The sequence below is a fragment of the Thamnophis sirtalis genome, unplaced genomic scaffold (assembly GCF_051295495.1).
Source record: "Thamnophis sirtalis isolate CommonGarterSnake01/CBP01778 unplaced genomic scaffold, rThaSir2_p1.2 scaffold_9, whole genome shotgun sequence".
Taxonomy (NCBI): Eukaryota; Metazoa; Chordata; class Lepidosauria; order Squamata; family Natricidae; genus Thamnophis; species Thamnophis sirtalis.
The window spans coordinates 2,164,563-2,176,028 of NW_028261389.1; the positions used below are offsets into that span (position 1 = coordinate 2,164,563).

The following is an 11,466-nucleotide window of genomic DNA, read 5'->3' on the forward strand; positions in this document are numbered from 1 at the left end:
ACGAGAGAAGCTGAGGAGGGTAGCTTTTGTCTTATGGTCCTACCCATCTTTGTCCTCTTAAGATCTCAAGATCCTGCTTGAGATCGGTTGCAGCTAGTCCATGATCAGATTACTTTCTCGGAAGGTTTATGGAACAGAAGGCCGGATTCTTATGCGCCCCTAATCCCCAAGTTTGCATCTCGGATGATCAGGATTAGCAGCTGATCCCAGCTTGAGCCATTAAGTGGACTTTGCCCTCCATGGGTGTCCTATAATAGGAGAGGGGAAGTCTTCTGGAAGGGTCCACGGGAAGGTGTCCCGTGCTTGGGAGGATGTCCCAAGAAGAAGAAGACTTCTACATCTATGAAAACATCTCCTCCGTGAGGCCCTGGGATGGCCCCCAATATCACATCGCCCCCATGTGGGCCTTCCACTTCCAAACCGTCTTCATGGGCCTGGTCTTCTTCGCCGGGACGCCCCTCAACGCCATCATCCTCTTCGTCACCATCAAGTACAAGAAGCTGAGGCAGCCACTCAACTACATCTTGGTCAACATCTCCTTCGCCGGGTTTCTCTTCTGCGTCTTCGCGGTTTCACCGTCTTCCTATCCAGCTCCCAAGGTTACTTCTTCTTCGGGCGCCAGGTCTGCAGGGCGGAGGCCTTCCTGGGCTCAGTGGCAGGTAAATACGAGGAGTGGGAAAGGTGATTCCCCCCCTAGGTGGGTCCTGCTCTCGACCTTGGTCATTGGAAGCGGGATGGACTTCAACTCCCAGGAGTCCCCAGCCACTTCTTTTGAATGTTGATTTTATTTATATGCCGCCCTTTTCCCCCGAAGGGGACTCAGGGCGGCTCACAACTCAACCAGGGAAGGGGGATACAAACAAGAATTTAAAACGACATAAAAAAACAATACATGATTAAAACACAACAGTCATACCAATTCGAGACGGGGGCAACAGTTGTTTAGCCCCCAGGCCTGTCGGAAACAGCCAGGTTTTAAGGGCTTTGCGGAAGGCCTGGAGGGTGGTGAGGGTTCGAATCTCCACGGGGAGATCGTTCCAGAGGGTCGGAGCAGCCACAGAGAAAGCCCTCCTCCGGTAGTTGCCAGTCGACATTGGCCGCCTGATGGAATTCGGAGGAGGCCTAATCTGTGGGATCTAATCGGTCTAGTGGAGGTGATTGGCAGCAGGCGGTCTCTCAAGTACCCAGGTCCCAATACCATGAAGGGCTTTATAAGTGACGACTAGCGCCTTGAAGCGTATCCGGAGACCAATGGGGAGCCAGTGCAACTCGCGGAGGATAGGTGTTACGTGGGTGAACCGAGGGGCACCCACGATCGCTCGCGCGGCTGCATTCTGGACAAGCTGAAGTCGCCGGATGCTCTTCAAGGGCTGCCCCATGTAGAGCACGGGGTTGTGGCCATCAGGGCTAGCGGGAGAATCTTGGGAGTCGAAGTCCCCATTTCGTTGAATGTTCAGAGGCAGTCTTTCTCAATTTTGACCACTTTAGAAGGTGTAGACTCCAACTCCCAGGATCCTCCAGTTAGCACCGAGGACCACGCCTCTTAAAGCAAGCTGGCAGGGGAATCCTGGGAGTTGAAGTCCACTCCCCTTTTTAAAAAAAAGCAAGGTTGAGAAACAGTGGTGAGTGGATTTTCCTGTGGTGTCCTTCACATCCAGCCAAGTAGGAGATGATGGATGATCTAGAACGTCTGAGCTGGATCTAGTCCTCTTGGAGGTTATCCAAACCCTTCTCGAACGTTGGGTGAAAGCGTGGCACGACAAAACCGCGCTCGTCAAAATAGCGGTGATAAAATCGCGTCGCTAAAGCCGCGACGTCATCACCGCACGTCATCACCGCCGCGACAACAGCGCGGCAACAGAAGGGCGCTTTAAAACGGCGCCGCAGCAGAAAGCCGAGTCCAATTAAGGTAAGGGTTAGGATTAGGTTTAGGGGTTTGTTTTAGGGTTAGGTTTAGGGTTAGGTTTAGGGTACTGAGTGCTTGGGAATGCGTGGATTTGCCCTCCGCGATTATGTCATCGTGGTAGGGTCGCGTTTTTCCTTAGCGCTTCGAACGGCGCGAATTAGTCTTCGCGCTTATGTCTCCACGGATAAGGGCTTCGCGGATTTGTGGTGGAACTGGGTGAAAGCCCGTGTTAACATTATAATGCAGAGATCATCAAACACGACAACTTCATGACTTGTGGACTGCAACTCCCAGAATTCCCCCAGCTTGGAGAATTCTGGGAGTTGAAGTTCACAAGTGTAGCTTGTGGATTTCAACTCCCAGAATTTCTCAGCTGGGGGAATTCTGGGAGTTGCAGTCCACAAGTCTTAAAGTTGCCAAGTTTTGGCACCCCTGCCTTAAAGCAAGCTGGCTGGGGAATTCTGGGAGTTGAAATCCATCCCTCTTCAAGTGGTCAACCTTGAGAAACACGGCCCTGAAAGCAGTGGTGGGACACAACCAGTTTAACAACCGAGCCGAGGTGGCTCAGTGGTTAGAGTGCAGCCACTTCAGCTGACTGCTAACTGCAGTTCAGCGGTTCAAATCTCACCGGCTCAAGGTTGACTCAGCCTTCCCTCCTTCCGAGGTGGGTGAAATGAGGACCCAGACTGTGGGGGTGATATGCTGACTCTGTAAACCGCTTAGAGAGGCCTGAAAGCCCTATGAAGCGGTATATAAGTCTAACTGCTATTGCTATTGCTAACTGGTTTGGTGAGCATGGGCAGCATTCAAAAGGCGCCCCATTTAAGCTTAAAACATTCCATGTCAGCGCCGGTGAGTAAAACAATTGGAGCGCGGAAATCCACTGTGCCGCGCGAATCGGCTGAGCTAAAAAAACAGGGGAATATAGGACAGGAAAGAGCAGGGAGGGCATCCGCTCCCCAGAATGACCAGTTCTGTCGAACCGATACGAACCGGCTGAATCCCACGCCCGCCTGAAAGTAAGGATGAAGATAGAGAGTGGAGGGCTTATATTCTTGGTTGGGGGTTTATATCCTGAGCTCCTGCAATTGTCTACTTCTCATTCTCCCCTATCCATGTCTGCCTGTCTGTCCGTCTCTCTGTCTGTCCGTTGCCCCCCAGGTCTGGTCACCGGCTGGTCCTTGGCCTTCCTGCGCTTCGAACGCTACATCGTGATCTGCAAGCCGCTGGGGAACTTCCGTTTCAATGCCAAGCATGCTATGGTAGTGGTGGCGACCACATGGGTCATTGGAATTGGGGTCTCCGTCCCCCCATTCTTCGGCTGGAGCAGGTTGATGGGCACAGGGAGGAACCAGAGTAATTTCTCCTCCAGGAAGTAGTTTCTCCTACATCACTGGAAGTCTTCAAGAGGGGGGAAAAAAATTGGATAACCATTGGCCCGGGGTGTTGTACGGATTCCTGGCATGGGCAGGGGGTTGGACTAGATGGCCTCTAAGGTCCCTCCCAGCCCTCAGATTCTATGATTCTCTCCCTATTGTTGCTTGAGCGAATATGATGAAATCGCATGATGAAACAGCCATGCAAACTAGGTGTGTTTAGCCTAGGGAAGAGAAGGCTTGGAGGGGTGGATGTGGTAGCCGCCTTTTGGTACTTGAAGGGCCCTCGTGGAAGGCGGGGGTTGCACCCGTGGGTGGGACAGGAAGAAGCAATGGGTGGAAGAGAGTTGAAGAGGGATCCAATCTACTGTAGAAATCAGAAGGGATTTTTTGAGAGTGAGAATGATAAATCAGCAGAACAGCTTCCCTCCAGGAGGGGGTGGGGGCTCCATCACTGGAGGTTTTCAGGAAGAGACTGGACAACCATTTGTCTAAAATGGCGTAGGGTCTGCTGCTTGAGCAGGGGTTGGACTAGAAGACCTCCAAGGTCCCTTCCATCCCTTCCTTCCTTCCATCATCAATGTGGTTTTCAAGAGGAGACTGGACAACCATCTATCTGAAATAGTTTAGGGTCTCCTGCAAGGAGTTGGATTAGAAGACCTCCAAGGTCCTCTTCCATCCCTTCCTTCCTTCCTTCCTTCCTTCATCAGTGGTGGTTTTCAAGAGGAGATTGGACAACCATCTATCTGAAATAGTTTAGGGTCTCCTGCTTGAGCAAGGGGTTGGACTAGAAGATCTCCAAGGCCCCTTCCATTCCTTCCTTCCTTCCTTCCTTCCTTCCTTCCTTCCTTCCTTCCTTCCTTCCTTCCTTCATCAATGGGGTTTTCAAGAGGAGATTGGACAACCATCTATCTGGAATAGTTTAGGGTCTCCTGCTTGAGCAAGGGGTTGGACTAGAAGACCTCCAAGGTCCTCTTCCATCCCTTCCTTCCTTCCTTCCTTCCTTCCTTCCTTCCTTCCTTCCTTCCTTCCTTCCTTCCTTCCTTCATCAAAGGTGGTTTTCAAGAGGAGATTGGACAACCATCTATCTGGAATAGTTTAGGGTCTCCTGCTTGAGCAAGGGGTTGGAACTAGAAGACCTCCAAGGTCCCCTTCCAGCCCTAGAGGTCTATCTTTCCATCCCTGCCGATGTCTTTCCATTTTCCATGGTTCCTCCCAGAAGGGCTGCAGTGTTCCTGTGGGCCCGACTGGTACACGGTGGGCACCAAATACAAGAGCGAGTATTATTCCTGGTTCCTCTTCGTCTTCTGCTTCCTCGTACCGCTCAGCCTCATCAGTTTCTCCTACGGACGGCTCCTGAGTGCCCTCCGGGCGGTAAGTGACGGGTGCTCCATCTGGACTATAGGTAGTCCTCAAGTTGCGACTACAATTTCCTTTGATAAAGGAGGCTGTTGTTAAGTCTCTTTCACCCCCGTTTTATGACCTTTCTTTTCCCAGTCGTTAAGTGAATCACCGTCATTGGTAATTCAATTCAGTTCAATTTATTAGATTTATAGGCCGCCCAATCCCGGAGGACTCCGGGCGGCTTACACAGAACAGAAAACGAGAAGTTAGTTAGTAACCCAGTTGTTAAGTGAATCCCCGTTGTCAGAGGGTCACAAAAAGTGCTCCCGGGACCCCGGGACACTGCACTGTCATAAGTATGAAGCAAACATCTGAATTTCGATCGTTCGACTATGGGGAAGCTACGAGGGTTGTAAGCAGTGGTGGGATTTAAATAATTGAACAACCGGTTCTCTGCCCTCGTGATTCGGTTCACCAAACTGCTCAGAAAGTTAACAACCGGTTCTCCCAAAGTGGTGCCAAACGGGCTGAGTCCCATCGCTGGTCGTAAGTCTGAGCAACGGCTGTAAGTCCCGTTTTCAATGCTGTTGTAACTTTGAAAGGTCACTGAACGGACTGTTGTAAGTCGAGAACTACCTGCGTGATTTACAGTCTTCTGGGAGGTAGGAGCTCCAGAGCTCGTATTCAAGACTATGAAGAGGCCCATTGTAGGCACGGCTTGTAGTAACTCGATATCGTGTAGGAAGTTCAACCTGTCGATGTTGAATGCATTTGATTGTGTTGGAAAGAGTCAGAAGTCAACATTGTTTTTCTTTTAAAATCCTGCACTGCCCTTCCTTTTTATCCTAATCTTTCTTTTCATTGTAGTTTATGTTATAATCAAACTCAAGAGGAGGAGGAGGAGGAGGAGGAGGAGGAGGAGGAGGAGGAGGAGGAGGAGGAGGAGGAGGAGGAGGAGGAGGAGGATTATTATTGTGGGGTACTTGGTACCAGTGGTGGGTTTCTATTCTTTTTACTACCATTTGGCCCGTGCGCCCACGCGGCACTTCTGTGCATGCGCAGAAGTGTTAGGGCCGGCGGGTGTAGCCTCCCACTGCCACCACTACTGCTTCAGCCAAATCGGGTCGAACCGGAAGCAACCCACCTCTGCTTGGTATTCTCTGAGCTTAGTTGTTTTCTTGCAGACGTTTCATGACCCAACTAGGTAACATTATCAGGGCTGAACGTCCCTGTTGCGATTGGGTCATAGCTTGGTGAGCTCTTACCCAGAGGGAAAAGTCACTTTTACGTAATTTGGGGTAATTTACCCAGCATTCTCCCTAACCCATATCTTGCAAGCAGTGCAGAGCCGCATCCTAGGTCTTATAATATGTTGAAACCATGGCTGGGAATCGCACCCAGCTCCAATGGGCCCAGACTCCCTTCGCTTGCCTCTTTTCGGGTGGCGAGGAGGAGGAGGAGGAGGAGGAGGAGGAGGAGGAGGAGGAGGAGGAGGAGGAGGAGGAGGAGGAGAGGAGGAGGAGAATGTCAGTGGGGTCCTCGATGCTCTCTGGATTTGATTATTTTCTTGCAGACATTTCATCACCCTACTAGAGAACATCATCAATGCTAGAAGGGAGTGGGATTTGTGGAGAGGAGGAGGAGGAGGAGGAGGAGGAGGAGGAGGAGGAGGAGGAGGAGGAGGAGGAGGTGGTGGTGGTGGTGGTGGAGGAGGAGGAGGAGGGAAGAAAAAGAACTGTGGGTCCGTGGTGATGGCAGTTTTCTTGCAAACCTTTCATGAACCACTCAGTCACCTCAATACAGTGCTGTAAAATATCACAACTCTATGGACCGGTTGTCCACAGGTAGCCGCTCAGCAGCAAGAGTCGGCCACCACCCAGAAGGCTGAGCGAGAGGTCTCCCGCATGGTGGTGGTGATGGTGGCATCCTTCTGCACCTGCTACGTTCCGTACGCCGCCCTGGCCATGTACATGGTGAACAATCCCCAGCACGGCCTCGACCTGCGCTTGGTCACCATCCCTGCCTTCTTCTCCAAGAGCTCCTGCGTCTACAACCCCATCATCTACTGCTTCATGAACAAGCAGGTGAGTATGCCAGGCGCAAAAAGGCCAGGTTTCCACCTGAAGGCCCAATGAAAACTGCTTTGTCAGGGGATTGTTCCAGCAGGTGTCCACATTGAAGTCAGAGACGCTGAAAAGAAGATCTAATTTTATGTAAATAAATATATTTCACATTTATACTTTCAGCCGACAAGAGAGTCAGGAAAAACATCCTGAGGTAAATCTTCAGAGAGTATACCAAGCACACAGAAGAAAAGGCGGGGGAAAAAAGAGAAACTCCCCCTTTAGTCCCACGGCAACCAATCACAGTGCAGATTGCCTCATGCACGAGCAGACAAGATAGTCAGGGACATTAGAAACATCATGAGGTAAATCTAAACAACACACAGAACAGACAGAAGAAAAAAAAGTGGGGGAAAGGGAACACCACCACCCCCATTTATACCCACAGCAACCAATTGCAGATTACCTCATGTGTAAGCAGACAAGATAGTCAGGGACATTGGAACATCATGAGGTAAATCTAAACAACACACAGAACAGACAGAAGAAAAAAGTGGGGAAAAGGGAACACTACCACCCCCATTTATACCCACAGCAACCAATTACAGTTGCATATTACCTCATGCGTAAGCAGACAAGATAGTCAGGGACATAGGAACATCGTGAGGTAAATCTAAACAGCAGGCAGAGCACCCAGGAGAAAAAGGCGGGGAAAAGAGAAACTCCCCCTTTATACCCACAACAACCAATCACAGTACAAATTGCCTCATGCAAGAGCCAGCACTCTCCAACCAATCAACTACAACTGTGTGTTCTGACCCATTGTACACTTTATTGTTCCAGCTACTAAATTTAATAGCTTAACATGTTTTATTGCTAAAAGCCTATGTGCAGGAATCTTCTCAATTAATAGTTCACACAGGGGTGGGTTGCTGCCGGCATTTTTGCGGGTTCGGCGCACAAAAAAGGGAGCCTGTGCGCTCTCGTCAGGGCTGCAACCCAGAAGAGGAGCTGCCCAAGTGCCATGCACTTGCCAGAAAATGAACTTCTAGTTTTGGGCGTGTGCGTGCGCACCAGCCAGCTAGTCTTCCAATTACTAGCACGCATAAGTGTGTGATGATCAGCTGGCCGGCGCGCATGCTCACCCCGGAGAACAGAAGACCAGCTCTTCCAGTTTCTGGCACTACCGCATGCTCTGCTAACTCTGTATTATGAGACCTTCTCAGGCGGTCAATTCCCAGGCAGTCATAAAATTCCTGTCTCCTCCCTTCCCAGTTCCGTGCCTGCATCATGGAAACGGTGTGCGGCAGACCCATGACGGATGAGTCTGACGTGGTGTCCCAGAAGACAGAGGTTTCCTCCGTGTCCACCAGTCAAGTCACCCCCAAGAGCTGAGAAGCCCTCAAGGCCAGCGCCAGAAACCCCTCTGCACGTTGGAACGCAACCAAGACGATGACTATGCCAAAGAGGAGACCCCCCACCCCACTGTACCACAAAGTTCTTTCAAAACACACGGACGCACACACACACCAGTTCTTCCAACTGCACTACTCCCGGGCTCCGTTTTGAGTGGACAAAAATAGTTTGCTGCTTCTCAAGAGGATCTGCACATTTCCAGATGATTTGAACCCCAAAAGCTCCCCAAACTTTTTGCTTCATTACTCAAACTCCCGATTAGAAAGTCGATTTTACCCAATAAGAGGTCAAATGCTCTCGGAGGTTGGCGGTTTTCTTGCAGATGTTTCAGGACCCAACTATGTAACATAATCAGGGCTAGAAAAGAGGAAGAGTAGTATTGTGGGGTACTTGGTCCTCTCGGAGTTGTTTTCTTGCAGATGTTTCACAACCCAACATCATCAGGGCTAAATGTCCCAGTTGCAATTGGGTCATAGCCTTGTGAGCTGTTACCCAGAGGGAAAACCCAGAGGGAGGGAGGAAGAGAAAGAGAGAGTGGGGTGCGCTTTAATGAATGAACTATTTAAAGCAGCCATGTCCTTTTTTCCAGACTTAGATGCAAAAATGGGTGGGAAGAGGGAGATGGTGTGGCTGCTTTAATTAGCAGCAAAGAAGTGATGGTTCGTGAGCCCCGATATGCACAGCCATAGCTGTGCTTCCAAGTGTGCAGGGTGGTTTTTCTCTGTGCCTGGAATGGATTTTCTCAACTGCGGCCACTTTTTAAGACGGGTGGACTTCAAATCCCACAATTCCTCAGTCAGGAAGGCTGGCTGTGGGGAATTCTGGGAGCTGAAGTCCACAGGTCTTAAAGTTGCCAAAGTTGGAGACCCCTGCTTAGAAAATTCCCCCATGCGCACCACCATTGTCCGATGTCTCTTAAACCCCAGTTGTTGGGAAAGATCCGCGGAAGGGCGAGATTTTCCCTTTCTCTCCTTCCAAAAAGTCCCTAGCTTGACTCCCGTGGAAATAAAACTGGAGCTGAACAGGATGGACCCTTTCTGTCCACCCACGAATCGGCTTGGACATCCAGCTCACACATCCCTGAACAGCAAACCACACGACACAACAAGGATGTAAACAGTTTTATTAAGACACCATTTGTGTGTTGTACATTATATAAAACTCCACGGATGCTGTATAAGAAAAGGCTTCTCAAAAGATTGGCGACAAACAATTGGGATGGAGAGGGGGAAATGTTTTTTCTTTCTTTTTTCCCCTTCCTTCCTTTTCTTTCTTTCTTCTTTTCCTTTCCTTCCTTTCACCACCAGCTTTATTTGAATAACAGGAAGAACATCCAATAAAGAAACACCACCAAGATTTGTAAAAAGGAGACGGGTTTTGTGACTTGTCCCAAACCTGTTACCTGTGACACGAAAACTTCCATTCCCACCTGTACAGCGAAGCACCGAAACCCAGAATTGGGGATGGGGGTGGGTGGGAGGCTTCCCTCACTTTTCAACGCTGAGCTTAACCCGATCTGGAGTATCTGTGGGTATCCTTTCCAGAAGCCGTGCAATTTTTGCAAAAGGGTCCCCCCTCCGGAATTTCATCCGAGCTACGATTCCCAAAAAGAAAAAATATCACCACGAGAAGCCAGGATCTCTATCAAACCACCTTTTCCAGGTAGAAAAACACCTGGCAGGGCTAACGATTGGCTCCATTTCCTGCTCTGCTTCAGCCTCTCACCTGCTTCTCTGAAAAAGGGTGGATGTAGCCAACATCCTTCCAAGACAATGCTGCGTTGCGCTGGGCTGCCGGTCGAGTGCCACGCACCCGTGGCCAATAGTGTTATCCAAACGAATCTCTTCTTTCCCATTGCACTAAGGCAGTGGTTCCCAAACTTGGCAACTTTAAGACGTGTGGACTTCAATTCCCAGAATTCTCCAGCCAGCTCTGCAGAGCTGGCTGGAGAATTCTGGGAGTTGAAGTCCACAAGTCTTAAAGTTGCCAAGTTTGGGAACCACTCCACTAAGGGGATTAAAAATGACCAGGAAATAATACTGTTTTCAAGTTTCTACCTTTGGCTAAAAGGGGCTTCCGCACTCGGAAAACCTTTCTAAGAAATTCACCATTAGTGTTAGGAAGCCAGGCGGGAAAGCAAGCTTACGGGGGGGTGGGAGGGGGGGGCTGTGCGCCTGGCAAAATGTTCTCCCTGGAGTTTTGCAGGGTGAGGAGAGTGAGGGTGTGTGTTTGTGTGTGAAATAGCATTATTTCATTTGCAAAAGCGGTACGCTGTCAAAACGAACCCCGCAAATCCACACACCGCTTGTGAAGATGCAGTCCTGACAAACCGGCACCAATTATTTTTTTTGGAAAGGGGGTGGTGGTTTAATTTAAGGTGGCCGTAACGTCAAGATATTTCTCTCTTGCCAAATTATTGTGGGTGGGTGGGTGGGAGGGCGAAATGCAGGACGGGAAATTCGAGGGTGTCATTTCCAAAAAAAAATCAAAGCACAGGAGACTTCTCCAGCGAGGAAAGGACTGAGATTAGGGCCTGGGAGGGGGTGGTGGTGTCACTTTCTACCCCCACCCCCCACCCCGAGAAAGCATGTAAGGAAAGGGGTGTGTGTTAATTTTAGGAGCGTGCTATTCTGAATTCGTTTTAGGAGAATGTTTTGGCCTGAGTTCGCCACACGCCTTTCGTTGGGTCAAACTGCTTTTTTTGAATGAAAAAGGCACTTCGAAAAGGCAGGAAATCCAGGCGCCCTGAAAGCTGCCAGCCTCCCCCCCCCCCGCTCACCCCCCCTCTCCTTCTAAAGACCCAGGTGTGGGTTCACCCCCTACTCTACATTACTGGGGTGGCAATTTGGGAGAAGAAGCTAGTACTTCGACCTGGGACAGACCCGAGTCAACTTCGACATCTTCGACATCTCCCCAGCGGGCGCTTTATCCGTGGAGCGGACACCAAGAGGAGATCACCAAGCTTGAAAATTATGAAGAGAGAGGACCCGCGCAGCTCCTACAAATGAAGCAATTTGAGGGATGCTGGGGAAACTGAGGAACACGGGGGGGGGGGGGGCGCTCTGGAGGGTGATCGGATGTGGGCAGTGAAGGAGACCCCAGATATTTTCGAGTTCAGACTTTTGCAGCCATCAAGGCGGGGAGACCTTCTGTCCAGAGGCCGAGAAGCTAAATGGGGCCCCCCCAAATTCTCCTGTTGGGCTTTCTTGGAAGATTTAAAAAACAGGGGGGGGGTCTTTTGAGTGTAGATTCCACACACACGCACACACACACACTCTCTTCTCGGGCCGTGTCTTGTTCCCCTGCTTTCTGACTTTGTGGCTTTAAAAGAAACACAATTTTTTTTTAAAAAAAAAGTGGG

The 11,466-nt window shown here is 50.1% G+C and overlaps 1 protein-coding gene across 1 annotated transcript; it reads left to right on the top strand.

The window, feature by feature from the left end:
• The first annotated feature begins 291 nt into the window (after positions 1-291).
• OPN1SW (opsin 1, short wave sensitive) lies at positions 292-9,472 on the top strand. Its single transcript, XM_087722649.1, is given in 6 exon segments — positions 292-567; positions 570-659; positions 3,068-3,235; positions 4,490-4,656; positions 6,471-6,710; positions 7,965-9,472. Coding segments are annotated over 6 exon segments (1,041 nt in total). The 5' UTR covers positions 292-311; the 3' UTR covers positions 8,085-9,472.
• Positions 9,473-11,466: the final 1,994 nt, after the last annotated feature.